Source organism: Ursus americanus, chromosome 18, assembly GCF_024610735.1.
Source record: "Ursus americanus isolate L20-20 chromosome 18, mUrsAme1.1.p, whole genome shotgun sequence".
Classification (NCBI taxonomy): domain Eukaryota; kingdom Metazoa; phylum Chordata; class Mammalia; order Carnivora; family Ursidae; genus Ursus; species Ursus americanus.
In genome coordinates, this window is record NC_142144.1 from 48213237 (window position 1) to 48236474 (window position 23238).

General features: G+C 43.2%; 1 protein-coding gene across 3 annotated transcripts in view; it reads right to left on the bottom strand.

Moving 5' to 3' along the window:
• ADAMTSL1 (ADAMTS like 1) overlaps nucleotides 1-23238 on the bottom strand; it is an 874799-nt gene that overhangs the window by 126403 nt on the left and 725158 nt on the right. For all 3 annotated transcript variants that reach the window (XM_087869620.1, XM_087869619.1, XM_045780274.2), the window contains 2 exons: nucleotides 18294-18504; nucleotides 2067-2246 (listed from right to left, as the gene is read on the bottom strand). In XM_087869620.1, coding sequence (XP_087725746.1) covers nucleotides 2067-2246; nucleotides 18294-18504 — 391 coding nt within the window. The remainder of the gene's footprint in view (nucleotides 1-2066; nucleotides 2247-18293; nucleotides 18505-23238) is intronic.

Consider the following 23238-nt stretch of genomic DNA (forward strand, 5'->3'; position numbering starts at 1 on the left):
CTCGATCTCACAACCCTGAGATCACGATCTGAGCCAAAATCAAGAGTCGGATGCTTAACCGACTGAGCCACCCAGGTACCCCTGTGAGTCTCACTCCTAAGCACACACAACACCGTTCTAAAGGTCCGTGATACTTAATGGGCCCAGAGGACCTCAATTCAGCAGTCTCCTTTTCTTAGTGCCTAGTTGCAAGGGTCCCTGCTTCAAATCCACAGGCCTAAAGGATTTTTTTTTTTCCGAATTCTCTGTGCCCCATGTGCCGAGAGGCCACAAACTCCAGGAACATGGAAGGACAATTAGAATACACACAAGTCCCTTCCTCAGCATCCCACTCATGGCAACTATCACCGACAGACTTAGTGGAAGGACACCTTTTACAACATGGCCCTGGGAGGAAGTCTTCATCTAGGGTCACTCACTTGGCAACTCTATCAGTGCACTCTGCTGCGCTGTTCGTTTTGTTATGATTTTCCCGTAGAATACCACACCCCAAATCGACATTCCATGGAAGACTGGCACTAACACATTCCCGCATGCACACACACAGACACACACACACATACACAGACACACACACTCAGATTTTACATGCTTTTATCTTTTATCCTGCTGAAAGGAAATTGTTCCCAAAATTTGAGAAAAATAATCATACCTACTTCTGTTCTGAGGCATTTGGGGTGAGATCCCACCAGAAGGCAATTTTATTGCCAAATCCAAAACCTCTGGTGATGTAGGTTAACTCACACTGGCGATGCCCTTAGTAGACGCCATCTGAGTGAACTCTATGTGAGGTGATAAGGGGCAAGAACTCTAAGAACGGTGATGTAGGTTAACTCACACTGGCGATGCCCTTAGTAGACGCCATCTGAGTGAACTCTATGTGAGGTGATAAGGGGCAAGAACTCTAAGAACGGTGATGTAGGTTAACTCACACTAGCAATGCCCTTAGTAGACGCCATCTGAGTGAACTCTATGTGAGGTGATAAGGGGCAAGAACTCTAAGAACCTAGGCTGAAAAAGGTGGCATCTTAGTTTTCAGGGGCAGCTTTTCCCTCTGTGGAAGCAAGTGTCCCTGTGGTGGGTTTCAACCCACGGCAGCCCCATCCTGTTGTAGACATACAACATACCCGTAAACACACAACCACACCGAGAAGGCAAGGGGCTCAGCAAGGCCAGTGCAAATGGTTCAGTGCAAGAAAGGCCAGGGTCTTGAATCTGTTTTCAACACAAAGATTTTCACTTCAGGAATGGCGTTTCCGTTCTTGGCTAAATCTGCTTATGAGGCAATAGTTTTGGGGGGACTTCTTTAGGGGAGACACCCACGCCTTTGAAGCCAGGAGAGTTGTAGGCAATTCACTGCGTGGTATAGGGGCTGAAAACAAGTTAAAGCTGGGTGTAAACGACTTAATTTATGCTAGTGTTCGAGTAGGAATTATTTAGAAAAGTAGGCTAGTTGGGGGTATATCCCTAACTTATGAGGCAAGTCAGGAATAGTGGATGCTGATGTAATCATCCCCCCAAATGCAAGCAACAGGGGAAATCAAGTTCTCTTGCTGGGAAGTTGTTAACGTCTTGGAGCCAGGAAACTGACAGTAAAGAGGCAGGATTCCCCTGGCCTTCTTTTCCTAATAAATCATGTTCCTTATTGTCCAGTAACTTGGAAGGGAATAGCCAGAGAGGCTTTGCCCTTCCTGAGGAGAGACTAAAAACATCTGGGAGAAGGAGTTGCCGGGAGGTCGGGAAGGTGGGTGTGGGGATAAAGGTAGAACACCACAGTCTTCTAAGAAGAATTCTGGGCCAAACAAGGCCTGGTTTTGTTCCACGAGGAGCCCGTTTACAATTCCATGCTTCTGATTGTTGAGTAAGGGCTGGCTGCTTACCTCAGGTCCCCACAGCCTAGTTAACAGCTAGTTACACATTGTGGTATTACTGGTTACAAAAATACTGTTCCATAATGCTAGGAGGGTTATTTCGTTCTGTTCTCGTTTTCTGTTTGTGTAAGTTTGGGGTGCCTCCTTTTCTTCCTGAGGTCTCTTTCAGGATCTCCTTCTGAGGAGCATACATACCTCGGTCCACTCAGAGAGGAGCCACTCGCTGGGACAGTCATCTTTCTTGCAGGCTTGCTGGGAGGCCAGTTTCGAGGCTGAACAGAAGGTCTCAGGAAGCTCCAGGAAGCTGCCATCAGCCATGCGCTGTTTGCAAAGAACCTCGCGCTTCTGGATGCCCCCTCCGCAGGTCCTGGAGCACTGCAGGAGGAAGAGAAAGTCAATTTAACATAGGACAGTGGTAGGTTTGACTGCCAATCCTTATGGGCTGAGTGAAGAGTGGAAAAAACAACAGAAGAAGAAGAAAACCTAAGAACCAGCCCAAAGGATTTTGCTTCCTTTCCTCGAAATGAATTTTGAAGCAAGATCTACACCTTCCAGTCTTAATTTCAAGTATTTAACTGGAGCATCTAGGAATTTCAGGGGCCTCTAAATCATAGAGAGTTGTTCCTAAACTATGATTTGCAGCCACCCAAGACAACTGGTTTAAAAGGTTAGTATAATAGGGTGTTAAACATATTTACGACCCAGTGAAAGTAATCTGTGCAGCTTCCAGAAGGAACAGGAGACAGCTCCTGCCATCAGTGAAATCTGCAGGAATTAATCGGCACAAAAGGCAGGCCTTTCTAAGGAGAAACATCCCTTCTAGCCTATTGGAGGGACATTAGATGGAAGGCCTGGTTTCCTGAAGAACCCCCCTGGAACACTTTTCTTGTAGGACTGGTGAGTTCTCAGGGCAGTGGGAGGGAGCTAGAGCCACTGGAATTCGGGATACAGGAAAATAGTCTTATTTCAGTGGTTTTCAGTGGGACCCCAGTCAAGCCCATTGTTTACATGTAATAGTTACAATCCAGTCGCATGAGGGGGAAGGGAGGCACTCTCAGGCCCAGACTGTTGGCTGTTGTCCCAGTAGCCCCCTCCCTTGCAATAGCAAAAGAACCCCAATTTCTAGCTGCACATGACTTCCCAGCATACAGACAATTTTTGTTGATCTCCCCTGAAGGTGCACCTGGCCCCGTGACTCAGGGCTGGCCAATGAGATATACATGGAAGGGTGGTGTGCAGTTTTAGGGAGAAGACCACAAAACGAGGGTGACATTCCCCCCTTCCCTTTCTCCCTCTTGCTGGCTGGAATGTGAACATGAGGGCTAAAATTGAACCTCCCCTCTTGGACAATGATAGGCAAACAGATGGAAGCAGTCTATCTTCCTGATTGTGATGCCCCCACACGGACCCTGGATAGTCTGGGTTTATATGAGCGAGAAATATTGTTCTTGCTTAGTTAAGCCATTGTGGCTTTGGGTTTTCTGTCATTTTTAGTCGGATCTAACCTTTCACCATTTTTAGATCAGCAACTGATGAGTATTCTGTGCTGGGGATACTTTATTGGCAATGTTCTAGGGAGTGCCTTGCTTTCTTCCAGAATAGTGCTTTCCCTTCCACCTGCTGCCCTTCGGCTCGCTGGGAGGTTAGGCCTGGCTATGCAAACCCGAGAGTTTTTGCTGAAGGAGTAGCTCCTGCTGCAGCAGGGGCCTCTCAGAACTTGTGTGTGTGTGTGTGTGTGTGTGTGTGTGTCTGTGCTCAGGGGGCTGTACTTGGAACAGCAAGGGGGATTTGTGATCACAGTCAAGGTTAGGATAGTAATACACTGAGTATAGTCAGAATGCTGTTGTGGCCCAGCTGTCACCCTCTCTTAGTGGTCCCAACCTTGGATGCACTTTAAAATCACTTGGGAGCTTTTCAAAAGTACTGGGGCCTAGATGGATCTCAGATCCATTATATCAGAAACTCTGGGAAGATGTCCCAGGCATCAGATTTTTAAATGAAAAAAAATAATAAATGAATATTAATAATAAAAATAATAATAAAATGAAAAAATAACAAATCTCCCAAGTAATTCTGTGCAACCAGGACTGAGAACCATCTCTCCAGTTGAACCATCTCTCCACCCCTCCACCATTTCCAATGGGAATAAAATAAATGGGGAGGGGCCCGTGCAACCCAGGGGGGCCTCTGTTAGAACCAGTGGCTGTTTGGATCCCGCCCATGCAAACCTGCCCTTTGTTTGCCGTTGTGAGTGGCTGTAGGGCACAGAAAGACTGGATAATGAAGTTAAAAAAGCTGTCAACTTTGCCTAGTCAGGGCTTTTAATGCTAGAGCTTTCCAACCATTCAAACCAGTGGTGAGCAACCTTTATTTGGATTTAAAATTTAAAAAGCTTGGGGGCACCTGGGTGGCAGGCGTTAAGCGTTAAGCGTCTGCCTTCGGCTCAGGGCGTGATCCCGGCGTTCTGGGATCAAGCCCCCAATCAGGCTCCTACGCTGGGAGCCTGCTTCTTCCTCTCCCATCCCCCTGCTTGTGTTCCCTCTCTCGCTGGCTGTCTCTCTCTGTCAAAATAAATAAATAAAATCTTTAAAAAAAAATTAAAAAGCTTGGTATGAAAATAACCTTACTGAATCCCAAAGGAAAAAATAGTCTTTTCTTATGGCTGGATTCAACTACCTAACCACTGAATAAAAAGAAGGCAAATGGTAAAGGCGAAACTATCCAATGAGGTCGATCTTACCCCACTTTACAGATAAAGAAGCTGACGCTGGAGAGAAGTGACTCAACGAAGGCCACACGGGGTAGAAACTGGTTTCCTTCCATTCTGTGCAACATTCATTCACCCAGCTCCTATGGAACACCTGCTCCGGGCTGGGAATGGTGGACCCAGCTGGAGAACGAGCCTGAGCTCAGCTTCTCTTTCCGGTGGCTGTAGGGGCTGCTTTCCATTTGCCGGGGGAGGCTATTCTGCTGCTGCTTCCTGCTGAGGGCCCCAGGCCTCCTCGCACCAAGCCTGCCAGAGCCTGGTCTCACCCTCTCTGCCCCCCTGGAGGGGCGGTGCTTTGCAATTCAATGCTCAGCCCCCACTCTGTGACTATCCCTGATGGGGCGGGTCGATGATCCAGGTTGGGCACCAATGTTCTCAAACAGTTCATCTACACTGTGGTGGCCCTGGAAATGTGTTCTCCCTAGACCCACTGATCTCAGAGCCTAAAGGCTACATTTGAACACGGCTTCTAGGCTATGCCACGAAGCGGAGTGTGGAGGTAGACTGGAGGAGGTGGCTGGAAGCCAGCTGTCACCCATCACAGATCCAAACAGTTCCTTCCAAGGGCTTGTCTAGCATGTTGTTCAGCCTTAATTGAGGACAAATCTACAGCCTCAGAGCTAATGATTCAAGCTGTGAGGGGGTCAGGCCTTTGGCTTCTCTCGTTCATTTCAATGGCTCCCTGGCCTTTTCACTGATTACAAAAGTGAACCTTAATTTGAGTTCTCGTTTAGTTAGCAGTTCAATAAAGTCTCAAAGGATTTTACTTCTGCAATACATTTTGTACCCACACTGCCTAGCATAGTGCCTTCTGCGAATATAAATTCTCAATAAATATTTGTGGAATTTGAAGTTGGTGGTTGGGGGAATTTCAATTAGTGGCTAAGACTTCCACTTACTTAAAATATGCCTTCTTGTTATACAGACAGCTAGAGTTTTAAATTTGGGTTTATAGTCTTTTGCATGACTTCTTAGGTTCGGCCTTCCCTTATTTTTGTTGAACCCTCACTTCCAACCACCCAGTTATTCTATCATCAGATTAGTTATAACTTTACTGTTCAGCCCTTCTTCAGGACTCTTCTATAATTATACAACTAACCATGTGGATTACTGATTCCTAAAATTTGCCAAACTTGGGGACTGTGTTCTCCACAATTCTTTTTTTTTTTTTTTAAAGATTTTATTTATTTATTTGACAGAGATAGAGACAGCCAGCGAGAGAGGGAACACAAGCAGGGGGAGTGGGAGAGGGAGAAGCAGGCCCACAGCAGAGGAGCCTGATGTGGGGCTCGATCCCACAACGCCGGGATCACGCCCTGAGCCGAAGGCAGGCGCCCAACCGCTGTGCCACCCAGGAGCCCCTCCACAATTGTTTCCATTCTATGAATTATTAAAATTCTTCCGTGAACTTAATGTAATTTTGTTCAAATTGTAACTGTTTGGAAAAAACAAAGTTTATGCTGGTGAGTCACAAATTTAAATCTTAAGCTCTGACCTCTCCCCTTGGCCTACTCAACATGTCCACTTAAGTGCAAACAGGCATCCGGACCTAAATATGTCCAAGATGGAACTTCTGACCTTGCCCTTCCAATCTTGCCCCAGATCTGCTCTCCTCTCAGTCTTCCCATTTACCTGATGGTGCCATATCCAAGACAGAAATGTAGGAAAGGGGTTTCTTTTTTCTCACCACATCTTCCCTGACACTTAATCCATGAGCAAATACTTTCAGATGTCCCCCCAAAATAAATAAGCTTTACCTCTGCAACAAATAAGGAATTAGGATATCATCATCTCTTGCTTAGACTACTACAAGCTTCCTAACCAGTGTCTAGTTTTCTCAGTTAGGTCCTAGCAGGATATGGGTGGCATATGTTTTCAACTTGAAAACAGCCTCTCTCCTTCTTTTTTTTTTTTTTTTGTTAAAGATTTTATTTATTTATTCGACAGAGATAGAGACAGCCAGCAAGAGAGGGAACACAAGCAGGGGGAGTGGGAGAGGAAGAAGCAGGCTCATAGCGGAGGAGCCTGATGTGGGGCTCGATCCCACAACGCAGGGATCACGCCCTGAGCCGAAGGCAGACGCTTAACCGCTGTGCCACCCAGGCGCCCCAGCCTCTCTCCTTCTGATAGCCTGCGGAAAATGCCATTGGTTGAACACAATGAGAAGCCAGGGGGTAGAGTCTATACAGGTCAGCTTCCTGTGACCCAGGTGGAGAAGGCAGAGCGGATCTTCAAGAACAGTGGAAGTCTGTTCTCCACACAGGAGCAGGAATGATGTTTGCAAAGCATACATCAGATCGTAAGATTCCCATGCTTAACAGCCTTCAATGACTTTCCCTTGTGATAAGAATGAAATCCAAACTCCTGGAACCCTGGGCTGCAAAGCCCTCCATGTTCTGGTCCCTGCCCTGAAGGAGAGACTCTCTTACTCAAATTTTAACTTCATTCATTAATTCGACAGAAATTTATTCAATACCAGGCATGGTTCTAGGTTCTGGGTTCTAGCAGTGAACAAGAAGAACGTGACACACCTCTGCAGTCTTATCTCATACAATTCTCCCCGTTCCCCGTGTATTTGAGCCACACTGGTTTTGTGTGTGTGTGTGTGTGTGTGGTTTCTCCCACATTCACAGCTTGTTTCTCCCACAGGACCTTTGCACTTGCTCTTCTCTCCACCTGGTCCACTCTCCCCCTACACCATCACGTGGCTGAGTGGTTCTAATTATTCAGGTTTAATTCCATTCTTACCTGCTTGGAGAACCCATCCTTAACCTCCTAGGCTGGGAAAGCCAAAGTAGTCTCTATTCTATTAATTTCCTTTTGTTTATTTATTATTTTTTATTTTTAAATAGCTCTTTTAAATAGCTCTCGTCCCTTTGGAAATTATCATCCATTATCCTTTTAACTCTATGAAGGAAGGGATTTTCGTTCTTTTGTTGCTCATATTCATGTTTGAGAATTGCATTCAAAACTTTCCCCCAGTGTGATAGTGTTACGTCTCAAATAAGAGACCTTAGAATTGGATGTCTCCATCTCTAGTTTTCTTCCATGCATTCTCTAATTTTTTTCTTTTAAAATTAATGATTTTTTTTTCTTAGTAAAAAAGTGATCAGGGTATGAGCTAAACAGTAGAGTGACATTTTGTAACTGACGCTGGAGGAATACGACATTTAGGTGTGGTGTATAATATATCTACACTGTAGTGGAAATGCAGTGTATATTTCTTGTTTGGAGCTTCTAGCAGGGGAGCGCAGCTACTCGTATACCCTTGGCCGAAGAACGGTCCTCCTCTATCGGGGAAGGTTGTCCTCTTTGACCGAGCGCGCAGCGTCAGGAGGGACGCACATGGAGCGGTGAGGGAAGAAGGGGACACCCGCCTAGCCAGCCAGATCAGCCGAATCAACCCTGGCGATCAATGGGGTGACAGATGTTGCAGCCAGATCGCCCTCACATCCTCTTGAAGAGAAATAATAGCTGATTCATAAAATCATTATCCCCCTAAACCTCAAAATTACATCAAACCGCTTTTCTTCTAATCCTTTGATTATAATGCACAAATTCCCCATGGGTCCTGTTGAGTCTGTGAGGCATAAAGAACATGTTCTTGAAGTTTCTGCGACCCGGTGACTGATGTTTTAGGCACTTCACTAGTGAGGTTGGGTTTGTAGGACTACAGAGCTCTTCAATACTTGATGGCTAAAGTTTTCTTTTTCTAAATATCTAAGAAGGCACATGGCTTCCGTTCACTTTGAATAAATGCTCCCTAAACAAGTCAAGCTGCATAAGAAGAGCTCTTTGATCCAAGCCGCTCAGGAAGTGCTTCTTAGTGAATGCGGCAGTAAGGAAAAATGCAGGTTAATTTTCTCTCTTTCCAACTGAGGAAACAGATGATGGAAACCATTGGTCTTATTTCAAGGGTGGCAATGTAATAAAACTGTGCTACAGAGGGTGACCGTTCATGAAACATAACCTAGCCAGGTCATCCCTTGGCAGATAGGACCTGATTTAGGGGACAGACCCTCAGGGGATTCCCCTCTGCACCGTGACAAGTCTGTGACCACATGGTAACAAAGCAGCTACGACAGAACGTAAAGAAAATCAACTTAGTGTTTGGGAATTTGACCTACACAGAAGACTTTTGGGAAATTCTAGCACCCAGGGGGTAAGGTTCAGACTCGTGAGAATGCCCTGGAGAGCGCTCACGCTGGAACCCAGACTGAGCTGCTGAGCCACTGTTCCTTGCTGGCCTGCCATGGGGACAACGTGCCCTTCCTTGGACACACAAATGCCTTCTCTGCTCAGGCCTCTGATCAGCTTGTTCACTCTGTGAGCAGCGCCCTTTGCCTTTATGCCTACCCAGAAACTTTTAACACATCTTGGAAGGCCCCATTCAAAGGCTCAAAGAATGAGTCACCTCCCACCCGGCCTTAACCTGGAAGGGTATTGCGTGTCTCCTGTGAGGGCTCGTTGTTTATGTGCCTGCAATTTACCTCCCCTCCCCGCTTCCCTGCATGCACAGAGGATTATGTATCTTTTGATAAAAGGGAATACACTCCTCTTTTATTCCCCAGTGCCTAGTGTAGCATCTGGCAAAGAACACGCACTTCATACATGTTTGTTGAATTGATGATTGGATGAACGAAAGATCCCCAAATCCAGATGTTTCAAAGATATGACACACACATCCAGCTGATGGGCTGAACATCCCCCTTTTATCGAGCTGTTTTATCATTAACCAGAAGCTGCTTCTAAGTAAGTCAGCAGCGGGTTTTAGCCAGATGCTGCATGTGCTCTGCTGGGTGCTGTGACCCTCCAGGTATGGTGGCAACTCTCTAGCTAAGTTAATGTCGTCAGGGAGTTGGCCCTTAAACACTTGTCTCCTCTTCGCTCAAAAAGTTTCCTTGGTATGTTGACATTGCTGAAATGGTATTTTTAGACATTTTTAAAAGCCGAAGATAAAATTTCAAATTAATGAAGTTTCCAAAGTCTGTGACAACTTTGTGGACAATGTTGAGATTACCTGATGAAGCAGATAGTTCTGGAGTGAGAAGCAGAATGGAAAGAAGAAAATTTTAAAAAGAGAACAGCAAGAGAAATTTAATAAAACTAAATGAAAAATGTTTGCCTTTATGAATCATTTAAAATGATACTGTGGTATGAAGAGGTAGATCTCTTAAAAATAAGAGAGATTATTTTTAAATATGTGCCATACATAAAAGAAATAACAAAAAATACTATTTATGTTGCTTATCTTTGCCGCTGTATGTCTTTCATGATAATAAGGTCATAGATTCATAAGTTTTATAAGAAAGTAAAAAATATACAATAAGGTGAGTACTTAAAAGTTATGTTTCTTTTTTTTTTATGATTCATTTATCTTGGGGGGGGAGGGGCATAGGGAGAGGGAGAGGGAATCCCAAGCAGACTCCGTGTTGAGTGTGGAGCCCCATGTGGGGCTTGATCTCATGACCCTGAGATCATGACCTGGATGTTTAACTGACTGAGCCACCCAGGTGCCCCTAAAAGTTATGTTTCTATACAAAATTACAGTGGCCTGAGTGTCCTGTATTTTTAAAGATTTTCCCATGATCAGCACACTAATAAATTCTGCCTGTATCGACACCTTTGTTTCATCTTGGTAGCTTCATTTACTGAGTGCTGAGTTCCTTTCCTTGGTCCCTCAAGTCGTATTATTGAGCCCAACACAAAGTGACATTTATGTTCTTTCTAAGGTCAACTTTCTAGTTTCAACATAACATGCTCTGCTTGTAGTTTTTCACTCATTCATTCTTTCACCTAACACTTACTAAGTAGTTGCCGAGTGCCAGGCACCGTATTAGGTGCTGGAAGTTTAAGATGACTAAAAACTGGTTACTAAGAGTCAGGTATTTGCAGACCAGTGAGGGGGAAAAAGTATTATCAGATGTGATCGGTTTTAGAAAGGGGGAATACAGAGGAGAGGCAATTAAGCCTTTACAGAAAATTGGGGAAGGCTCTACAGAGGAGGGGACCCATGAGGGGTTGGCCAGGGAGATGAGAAGTGCTGGCAGGGTCGCACCATGTATGCACAGACCCAGGGTGTGAGGGAACATGGCATCTCTGAGGAGACCTGAGAAGGTAGAACATAGAGTTCATGGGGAAGTTGCAGTCAGAAACCGAGATTGAGAAGTTGGGTGAGGGGCAAACTGAAGGGCCTTGGGCATATCTGGACAAAACCTCAAGACCATATGGTGTCATTAAGGATTTTAAAGTAGGGGGTAACATGATCCAGTTTGTAGAAAATGATTCAGGCAATGAAGGCTGATGGGTTCTAGAAAGTATGGCCCCGTGAGATATTAATAGGTGTACCATGGAGAAAAGGTTTCGCAGTCCAATGAGTCTAAATAACACTCCATACCATCTATTTGGGGGCTCTCAGCACACGTTAATATTTTAAAGGCTCAACAGAGGGCCTGTAGTAAAGAACCACTGATACCAAGTTGGGGCACAATGGATTAGAAATAAGACAAAGCAGGGACACTAAGTAAAAGGCTGTTTGTAACGGTTTGGTTCATTGTGAGGACTGGAATCAAGGCAATGGGCTGGAGAACACGCTTGAAGATGGCGTGACCCAGGAAGGAAGACTGGGTCTGCTGGCAAAGGTGGTGGGTAGCTGTGTTCTTGAGCTTGGTGTTAGACCTTTGGAATTTGAGGTGACTTTGTGATATGAGAGACTGAGAGGATCGAAAGGCAATTCGAGAAACAGTGCTTGGTATACAACAGAGGTCAAACTGAGCCGCAGTGAGTTAGGGCGCAGAGAAATAAAGAAAATGAGGACTGGAATCTTGTTCAAAATGATTAAATGAGGACAAAATTTCTACCCCAGCCATCTTGTGGATCAGAATTGCCTGGAAGTACAGTGCTTCTTCTGGGTTTAATATTCCTGTTACCATATGAAACATGGGGCTGCACACCTGCTAAAATCCAGGGCAGTTGTTACAAAGAACATTTTGCTAATAAATAAAAATGAAAATACTGCACGTGTGAAATTTTACTTCTAACCTCTGTTTGCTTACATTTACTGTTGGTTCTAAAGGATCAAGTGTCCATTTTCTTATAAAACAACGACTAAAAATGAGATAAACATCGTAATGATTTTTTTTTCTCCCTGGATACAACATGTTAAATAAGCACGGTTTCTAAATGATGAGGATTTATATTTTAGTCACTGGAATGTAACAAAACTGATGACTCAATTGATTCTTTCTGCCAGTCTTCAGCCCTCAAATCCAGACCAAAGTCATTCTTTTCTGTGTGTGTGTGTTTTAATCTAAAAAATGAAAGAAAGAAAAAAAAAAGAATTCTCAAGCATTTGTAGTTGTCATTAAAATTCCTCTTTTTTCTTCATATTACTAGCAGGGACTCTACTCGCATATGCCTTCTCATACGGCTACACTATAGGCATTTTGTACTGTAACCCTGATTAAAAAAAAAATTATAGGGAAATGGCTACGTAATCACAGTTTTAAGCAAGGGAGAAAACAGGGGCCATGGTGATTGTTTCAGTCTCTGCACGGATGTGTGCAATATGTGTGTACAGTCGGATGGACACAATCCTAATCATAAAACATGTGTCATACAGGGAAATATAAATTACCCTTCAGAGTGGACTGCCTAATTCATTTCCGTTAACCCTTCGAGCATCTATCCCTTTTCCTTTCATTTCTCTTTTCAATTTATTTTTTAGAATAATAATTAATGAAGACTGATGCATGCAAAGCCCACAGAGAGTGGTGAGCAGAGTGATAGCAGAAGGCAGATTTTAATCTCAAGGATCTTGTGTCAACAGAGATTAATGCTTAGTCAGCCCATAATCTAAGTACAGACTATAGTAGGCTGAGCAATGATATCTGTGTCCTAAACTCTGGAGCCTGTGAAAATGTTATTTTATATGGTAAAAGTGACTTAACACATGTGATCATGCATCTTGAGATGGGGAGATTACCTGGATTATCCAGGTGGCCTCAGTGTTATCTCAGCGGTCCTTATAAGAGGGAAGAAGGAGGGCAGAGTCAGAAAGAAAGGACAGGATCAGAGGTTGGAGTGAAGCACTTTGAAGATGGAAGAAGGGGCCATGAGCCAAGGAAGCAAGCAGCATCTAGAAGCTGGAAGAGACAAGGTAATGGATTCTCCCCTAGAGCCTACAGACGGAACGTGGGTCTGCCAACCCCTTGATGTTAGCCGAGTAAAGCTGATTTGAGTCTGGCCTCCAGAGCTGGAAGACAGTAAATTCATGTTGTAGTAAAGCCACTAAATGTGTGGTAATTCGTTACAGCAGCAACAGGAAACATGCGCAGATTAACTGCCCTGGATAAGGCAACAAACAGTGACTTGCACGTAAACGGCTGACTTTCAGGCTGGTGTCAGATTTCCTCACAATTTAATACTTTGGAGCAAACGGGGAAGAGGTCTTGGGAAAGTTGAATTGCACAGTGGAAAAGAGAATGGGTTTTGAAGCCTACAAGCCCCCTTTGCTTTTTATTGGCTATGTGACCCAGGAAAAGGACAACCTCTGTAAGCCTTGTTTCCTTGCAGGGTTGCTGTAGGGATTAGAAGAGAAAATGTGAGAACAGTAGAAAGAATTCTGCTACATGAAGTTGGAATTCATGCTAGCTTCACAGTGCTCTGTGCCCCTCATCTGTGGAATGGGGAGGTTAGTAGTAATGGTCACATAGGATAGTGAGGATTAAATGAGTTAAATCTGTAAAGTGCCTAGAAGTGTGCTTGACACATAATAAGTGCTGCTCTTATTAAAAAGAAAAGGTCCTGAAATGGGGCAAGTGCTCAGCAAATAGACTGGCAGACTTGCCATGCAACTTTCTAGCACCATGCTCTATGCTTTCCCTACCTGCTCTGAGTGGTATGCGGTCTCACTGAGACTTGGTCTCTGTCCCATCGACCTTATGGTCTAACTCAGAAGTCATGGGGAAGTGCCCATCCAGGTAAGGTAGTATATGTGACTAGTCAATGAGCGGCACTGACCACGGACACCACGTGGCTTCAGTGCAGAAGGACAGCGGAGGAGTCTTGGTAGAAGAGGCACGACTCCCGGTTGGACCAGCAGAGGGGAGGGGAACTGCCTGTGGGCAGGGAGAAGCAGGGGCAGACAGGACTGTACATGCAGGGGTGGGAGAAGCATGGCGGGAGATGGGCGGGAGCAGATGTGTGGGGGGCTGGAGGCTTGACTAAGCCATCTGGCTTTACTAGATGGCAATGGAATGTCACTGAAAAATTTCCTAGCAGAATACCGTCATGATCAAAGTGTCTCAGATGGAATTATGGCATATATCACAGTGGTTCTCAAGCATGGTGCTGTAACACACCACTGGGATATGATCCCTTGTGAGGTGTTTATAAAGTAACACGTAGCCAACAGTAAGATGATGATGATGATGAGCATGTTTAATAAATTAGAGAAGACTCAGAATGCCTATGCGCTAAATATGTGTTTCAAAAGCCAACTAAACACAAACCAACAAAGTCTTGAAGCTAAATTGATAAAAGTAAATGAGTCCTTCACACAAGACCAGAGATAAAAACCAAGGGGCGCAGTATTAAGTCACTGAACTGAAATAAAGAAGGCCCCGTAAGCCAAAGCTAGAATTAGATTTTTGTTTCATTTCTATTTGTTTCTAAAATAAAATTTTAACATATGTACCCGGACTGCATGCTAGTCCTCTCTCCAGACCTGCAGAATGGGTAAATATTGGCTACTTGCCAGTTGTCAGGCAAATGCTCTACAAAAGACTAGGGAGGTTGCATTTGACAAGCGAGGTTGCATTTGACAAGCGAGGTTGCATTTCTACCGGCAAATGACAATTCATGCAGTAGTGCCTTTTTTTTTTTCCAGGAAGGAAAGTGTACACATGAGGTTGGTGGTAGCCCAGTGTTCAAAGAGCAAGAAGGAGCTTCTCCCCTCAAAGCCAATGCTCATCAGGTTATTATGGCTTCCTTTGAATGAAGCATTTGACACCGCATCTGTTTTTCTTTTATATGAAGAAAGACGATAAGGTGGGCGTTGAAGGATTAGAGACCTCAGCACTATCCTCTAGTAGATCCAAATAAAAAAGAGCCTATGAGCGCACGCCAGGTTCCCTTGTTCTAAGAAGGACTACCAAGGAACCAGAGGGCTCATCAGGCAAATAGACCGTCAACAGCAGGGGTCCTAAGACAACAGCCAATTAGCTTGGAGCTCCCCAAGTTACTCCTGACTTATTTCACCATATGGCATAAGCAATGACTTCCTTTCCTTTAAAGGTGGTCAATATTACCTGATTTTATCGAACAAAGCTTAACTAAAGTAGTATTCTAGGAAAGCATAGAAGAAGAATAGTTTATTGTTTGCTCTAGGTTTAGAAAGATTCCTAAAAATGACCAAGGATTCTTAAAACAGACCCTACACACCACATGCCTGACGGGGGTTTTCTCCAGAGGATAGACACACTTTCTATGTTCTTTATTTCTTATTATGTTTGAATGTATTTCACAATTACTACGTATTATGTATAAAGAAGATACTTTTAAAACATCTTAATAAAGTGTCATTACTAGTTCATTGGATGGGCTTCAAAGGGCTGTTTACTATTGGTTTCCTGATCTGAAAAATGGACTTAAATGTGACTCAACCCTAAAGGCCTCTCCCTAAAGGAAAGAAGGAGAGAAAGTTTTCAAAATAAATTTGTGTCTTAACAGGCCTAGGAGATGGAAAATGGAAGAATAATTGACTTTTTGGAATTCTACTGTATTAAATGGAGACACTGGTATGGGGGTGATGGTGGTGGGGCAATAGACCAAAAAAGGTCATGTATATGGATGTGTTCTAAAAGGTGAAGAAAAAAGTCATAGGTCACTGCCACTATTCAGCAACATGTGTGGCTATTAAAAAGAGGCTTGGGGGGGGCACCCTGGGTGGCTCAGTCGGTTGAGCATCCCACTCTTGGTTTTGGCTCAAGTCATGACCTCGACCTCGTGATTATTATTATTTTTTTTACTTTTTTTAAAAAAAGATTTTATTTATTTATTTGACAGAGAGAGAGACAGCCAGCAAGAGAGGGAACACAAGCAGGGGGAATGGGAGAGAAAGAAGTAGGCTCCCAGCTGAGGAGCCTGATGTGGGGCTCGATCCCAGAACACCAGGACTGCGCCCTGAGCCGAAGGCAGACGCTTAACGACTGAGCCACCCAAGAACCCCTGATCTCGTGATTATTAGATCAGGCCCTGCATCGGGCTCTGTGCTCAGTGGAGAGACTGCTTCAGATTCTTTCTCCCTCTCCCTCTTCTGCCCCTTTCCCCGCTCTCGCATGCTCTCTCTCTCAAATAAATACATACATACAACCTTAAAAAAAAAAGAGGTTGGCATTTCACTGCTAGGTCAGTATTAGAACCCATAACCATAAAGCAAACATATAAGATACGAAGTCAGAATTTTCAGGGAATGTGGGGTTATATTCTTGATCCAGTATTTCATTTTGTCATTCAATAAACATTTTATCCAGAACTTACTATGTACCTTGTAGAGACACGAGTTAATAATACAGAGACTTAATACAGCAGTGGAGGTTGATCTGGGTTGGTTCCTGGTCTTGTCTTAGGGTTGGCATTAGTTAGTGGTGCAGTTTGAGGCCATGAATTCATTCTAGTTAAAGCTAACAGTATAAATATACTAGAACCAGGAGCCCTGGGGTCTCAACCAGGCTTTATGATCTTGGCAAGGCCATATCTAGGCCGCAGTTACATCATGTGTAAAACAAGGGGACTCATATACAATCCCTGATGGTTCTTTCAGCCACAGTAGTCTCCAACAATGAGGTATAGGGGAAAGGATCACATAAAACTGGGTGACGGCCAACCCTAAATTTGCTACCTGTACGAACCTCAGTTCCCTTAAACCTAAAACGAAGATAATAAAATTGACTTTTCGCTGATGGTTGTGAGGATTAACTTCAGTTAGGTGTGTAATAATATTTCTTAACAGAACACTGGTACATAGGCATTCAAAATATATAACGTCCTCTTGATTTCCACAAACCATCACATAGTAGCATGGTATTTATGAGCTTAGCCACATATATATTTAAGCTCTAAAAGGAAATAGTCAATATCTTTTTCCAGATGCTTTATATTTTAGACTTTTGCTCACTGATTACTCTCTGACTCATTGAGTGCTTCACTAAATCATAGTCCCAAGATGGGCAGAGAGAGGGAAGGGGCTCTGCCAAGTGATAGTGGGAAAGCAGCTCTGATGCAGCCCCTCTCAGCACTAAGGCAAGGGTGTGTAAGCTGCTATGTTCCCTCCTCCATTGGATAACCATATAATTTATCATTTTCTTTGGGACACTTAAAAACATTTTAAAAATATTTATTTATTTTTAGGGAAAGAAGAGCAAGAGTGAGTGGGGGCAGGGGCAGAGGGAGAGAATATTTAAGCAGACTCTCTGCTGAGTGTGGAGCCTGATGTGGGGCTTGACAGGGGGCTTGATCCCATGACCCATGAGATCATGCCCTGAGCTGAAACTAAGAGTCGGACACCCAACCGACTGAGCCACCCAGGCGCCCAAACCGGGATAATTTTGAAAGTGAAAAACCGTTTTAGTAAAATTGGGATGCATGTCCCCCTCACCTTTCAGGCTTACTTTTTGTGACCATTGTGGTCACTTTATAGCTACCTCTGATATCCTCATGGAGAGGAAATGCAAAATAAGGTTCTATCCAAATAATCTAAAATTTCTGTTTTTTAAAGGCATGCAAAAAAATTACTTAACTAAAGTTTGATAAATATATATTAACTTTAGGTAGACTATTATGATAAAATAGTTGTGTTTGTGTTATTACTATGTATGCTTTTGAGTGGGGTCAGCAAAGTTTTTCTGTAAAAGGACAGAATAAATACCTTAGGTATTGTAGGCTAAATGGTCTCTGTCACAACCAAGTAGTTCTGTCCTTCCAGTGCAAAAGCTGCCGTGGACAATACGTCAAAAGAATGGGCATGGCTGTGTTCAAATAAAATTTCATTTCCAATAACTACTTGTGAGACGGATCTGGCTTTGGGCTGCAGTGTGTCAACCTCTGCTTTAAAACAATAGTTCCTAGACTTTTGGAATTCATAGGACCAGCAAAATTTCAAAAATTCTGGAATTGATTTGACTTCTAATCTGCATTTAAAAGGGGAAAAAAAAAAAAGAAAAGTCATTGCCTAGTACCCTGGCCTCTTAGGGTTTTAAAACAGCAAAAAAACTAGAATAAGGGCACAAATTCAGAACAAATTTAGCTTTGTGGAAAACCAACCACATTGTCCTTATTTTTAAAAAATGTTTTCTTAGTTTGGTAAAAACTTTGTTGTGAATATACTCGGTTTAACGGCTGGGTCTTGAATTGCTTTGGGAGGACACTGGTGTGGGACCATAGAAAGAGCATAATGTTTATAATGAAAATATCTGGATTTGAATAAGGTTGAGAGAGTACTAAGAAGGGAGAGAGGAATAGACCCTGGACATTCCTTTAATGGGACAAAACTCCTTGAAGAGTTTTGCCCTGAACCAGAGTTGTATACACAAACATACTGTAAACACATAATGTATAGACAAACATTACTAATACCGAGTAACCCTAGAACTCACCGGCTGCCACTGTGCAGGGTACCAGGCAGGGGGGCAGTTGAAGCGGTTACAAGCTTGCACCGTGCTGGGTTTGGGCTGATGACACAGTTCATCGGCCAGGATTATGGTTTCATTCATCTCTCTGGAAAGTAGGTGGGAGCAGAAGACATCTCTGGTCTGCAGGCCAACCCCACAGGTGAGACTGCATGGACTCCACTTGCCAATTTCCCACCTGGGAAGAAATCGGAGAGGAGGACGACATCCTTAGTATCTGTGCAGAGAACATCATGACGTCAAGTGTTGCTAATAGAGTCAAAACACATACCTGGGAATGTGGGAAGTTCCAGCACAAGATTGGCTAGGAATGCTATCCTAAGCCTAGAACGCATCCTCTCCTACACGCTCTAGAATTCATTTAGAATAAACAAAGAGGGTGATAAAATGGAACCTCCATTTTTTACCCACAAAATCACGAAGAATGGTCACAACCATGTCTATTTGGAAGACATACACAAACTTCATCAAAATAAGGCGGTATGCTAGATATAACACAGGTTTGAGCGCAGAAAGGCTTTGGGCACTATGTATTGAACAGCCTTTCTGCTAATCTGTCTAGTCCCCATTCTTGGCAAGACTGAAGAATTTGTGCTTGTTTTTCTTTGGCTTCAAAGTGAAAGGTCATTGGCTCCAACTTCCTTCATACTTCCAACATAGCATAGAAATGTCTCTGTCTTATGTATAAATATCATCACTGCCTGGGACTGGAGAATGTAACAAAAGTAAAGGTTGCTAAATAGATCAGTCTTCTTGAGGGGAAATAAGTGGAGAGAATGGCTCATTATCTGGAAGTAGAAGTCAAATACACACAGAGGAGTTGAGTGCATAATTGGCCATTCCAAATGGCCAAGTCTTGAGAAGTACATTTACAGTGAGCTGAGGGCCTATAAAAACAATCCCACTCCATTTCCCTGTTAATGCAGCCTCCAAAATGGGAATGATAAGGAAAAAGCTCAGTTGCTTGGGCTTGGAGTAGGAAGTATTCTTTAATGATCAGTTTTGGAAAGTTCTATTTACAAAGTGAGGCACAAAAATCCTACAAACAGAAGTTAGCCAAGAAAAGCATGGCAAGTAGATCCTTCAGTAGCAAGGCCCCCCTAGCTTTTGTAGCTCGCCTTGAAAATTGGCTTAAAAATCTTTGGCCTTGACGTTTTTCATCAAACTGCAAAACTGAGTACATAATCTCTCATTCTCTTTCTGCTACTCTGATATGTAACTACCTTACTAACCCCTATTTCCACTACCTCCTTTCATCTATCCTGTGTTTAAGTCATACGTGTAGCAAACAATTTCATTATTCTCAATTCATTCCCCCCTCGTTCTCCAGCTCTGTCTTTACTCAAGCTGTTACTCTGAATTTGGAATACTTCTTGTCCTTTCCTTGTCTATCCTTCAAAATGTCTTCCATTTCTATGTATCCCAAATTTGATCCATGTTCAAGGCATGTATACCTGCTTAAGGGATATGCACCTGTTCCAGACACTGATTATTTTCTCAATTATATTATAGTTATTCTGTCTGTCAAGGGCCCCACTGGAGTATACACCTCTTGCAGGCAAGCTCTGTGTCTGCACCTATGTTGTAGTGCTCACGGGGCTCATTAGCCCCTTCTCGACAGTTAATATGCATGGCTAATAATTTCCTGATAAATGAGCACACGGAAGAGACCTACCAGCACAGTGGGCACTTTTAAAATCTCATTTAATTACCTCCAGAACAACATGAGATAGGCCCTACTGATTTCTCCCATTTTATAATTGAGGAAATTTGAAAATCTAAGAGGTTGACTTGCCCCAAACCCATAATTGGTAAATAGTGAATCCAGGATTCAGACTTGGGTGTGTTTGGCTTCAAAGTCTTTGTGTATTCTATTGTACCATGCTGTCTCCAGGAAAACTGTCATATAAACATTCACAAAATTTTAAATGAACAGAAGAGGAGAGGCTGGATTGAATATATATTTCTTCTAGATCCTTGTGTGAATTCCTATAAACTTATTTTTAGATCCCTAGTTGGTTAATTCCTAGCTTTAAAATGTTGTGCCTTAAAATACACCCACACATTCTTTGCCACCTCTCCTTTCTAAAGATGAAGGCTTGAGTCTGGGCTGAACTTAGTGGCTCACTTGTAATGAATAGGATGAGGCAGAAGCGAGGCTATGTGACCTCTAAGGCTAAATCATAAAAAGGATATAGCTTCCATTTGGCTCTCTCTTGTTCACTGTGGGGGAAGCCAGCTGTCATGTCATGAGCTCACTGAGTCAGTCTTCAGGAAAGTCCACACGCAAAGGAACTGAAACTGCTCACCAACAGTCGGCATCAACTTGCCAGTTACACGAGTGAGCTACCTTGCAAGCAAGCTGGTCCACCTGACCCAGTCGAGCCTTCAGATGATTGCACCTTCATGAGAGACCTTGAGTCGGTATTGCCTTTCTAAGGTGTTCCCAGATTCCTCACTCATTAAATGGTGAGAGGTAAACAACATTTATTCCTGTTGTGAGCTACTAGGATTTGGGGAAATGTGTTACGCAACAACAGACAACAAATATAGCGTACTCCCCCCTCCAAACATGCGTATGTTCATCGAAAGACATATATAAGAATATTCAAAGCAGACCTACCGATAATAGCCCAGATGGGGAACAATCCAAATGCCCATCAATAGTTGAGTGGATAAAAAATTACGACACGGTCATACAAGAACACTGGACAATGACAATAAGCTATAACAAGAAGCAACCCAGATGAATCTCACAAACATAAAATTGAGGAAAGAAAGCCACAAAAGCAAAACTTCATACTGTGCTCTCCTTTATATAAAGTTCAAAACCCAAAACCAATCTATGATGTTAGAAATCAGGTTGGGGATTACCCTTGGTGGGCAGTAACTAGGAGAGGGGAACTGTGGGGAGGGATTCTGGGATGTTATCTTGATCTAGGTGCTAGACCTGGATCCACTTGGTGAAAAATCGCCAAGCCATACATGTAGGATTTATGCACTTTCCTCTATGTTCGTTATGCTTCAAAAAAAGGTGTCCCCTGCCCCCCGACTTTTAAGTGAAATGCTAAAATGTTGTGGCTGAGAAACAAAATCCAACGACCATGCTCAATGCTGGTGACCACAATGTGTGTGTTTCATAGAGGAGCTGCCTACACAGTGAACATGGTCCAAGGTTGAAACTTGTCATGGTACAGGCTCTGGATTTCCACTGTCCGCACTCCTGCCTCTACCTCTGGCAGAAATTCAGTCACTGGGACCTTGAAGCAGAGGCATTTTGGCAGCCATGAAGTCACTTCAACACTGTTCATCAAAGTCACAAAATAGACATAGCTGCTTACCCGTGATAAAACTACACTGCATTCCCAAGGGGGGTGGTCAGCAGAAGTTATCTGTGTATTAAGTACTCTGCTGATTGAAAGTATTTGAATCAACTGAGGCCAAAATCTAAAAAAAGGGAAAGCAGACTCTCCCTGCATTTCTCCACAGAGGGGCTACATTTGTGAGCCTTGGGTCTGGCTGGCTGCTAATAACACTGTCCTATGTTCTGTGCCTTTGGCTGTTTCTTGAGGGACGACAGCAGGCCAGAAGGGAGCAGCAAGCTTGGGGGCAGGACTGGCTGTGGCTCACAGCCTGGGAAGCACTTACTGGCCTTTCCTGGGGTTCTGGGGCCTGGCTTCCCCACAAGCCCAGTGGTGAGAAGAGATAGGAGGTCAGAGGATGAGGGCATTAGTACTCCCTCCCGCCTCACTTTGCCTGATTCACTTTTACTCATCTTTTATGTCTTCACTGACAATGTTACTTGCTCAGGGATGAAGCCCTCAACTGGGTAAAATTTGTTTACTATATAGTCTCACTAATACTTCCCCCTTTGGAAATTCTCAACACTCAAAAAAATTATTGTGGTAAGAACACAGCATAAGAAACCCTCTTAACAAAATTTCAAGTGTACAACATAGCATTGTTTTTTTTGTTGTTGTTGTTGTTGTTTTGCCTTTTTTTTGGCTTTTCTTTTTTAAATTTTTTATTATGTTATGTTAGTCACCATACAGTACATCATTAGTTTTTGATGTGTGTTTCATGATTCATTGTTTGCATAGAACAGCCAGTGCACCATGCAGTATGTGCCCCCTTAATACCCTTCACTGGGACAACATAGTATTGTTGACTATAGCTACAATGTACAGACAGCAGAACTCTAGAACTTCCTCATTTTACTTAACTGGAACTTTGTGCCTATTGATGAGTAACTCATTTCCCTCTCCCTCCAGTCCCTGGCAACCGTCATCCATTCTTTGATTCTATGAATTTGACTGTTGTAGATATCTTATGTAAGTGCAATCAAGCAGTGTTTGTTCTTGTGTAACTGGCTTATTTCCCTTAGCGTAGTGTTCTTGAGGCTCATCCATATTGTCACACACTGCAGACTTCTTTTTTAAGGCTGAATAGTATTTCACCGTATGTATATACCACATTTTCTTTATCCATTCATCTGCTGAAGGACGTTTAGAATGTTTCCACTTATTGGCTACTGTGAATAGTGCTGCAGTGAACGTGGGAGTACTAATATTTCTTTGAGATCCTGACTTCAGTTCTTTTAGATAAATGCCCAGAAGTGGGATTGCTGGATCATATGGTAGTACTATTTTTCATTTTTTGAGGAACCTCCATATTGTTTTCCACAGTGGCTACACCAGTTGGCATTCCCACCAACAGTGCACAAAGGTTCCATTTTTTCCACATCCTCGCCAACACTGTGGTCCTTTGTTTTATTGATGATAGCCATCCAGACAGGTATGAGGTGATTATCTCATTGTGGTTTTAATTTGCATTTTCTTTTATTATTTTTTATTTTTAAATTTTATTTATTTTTTTTAGAGAGAAAGAGAGAGAGAGCAGGTGGGGAGGGGCA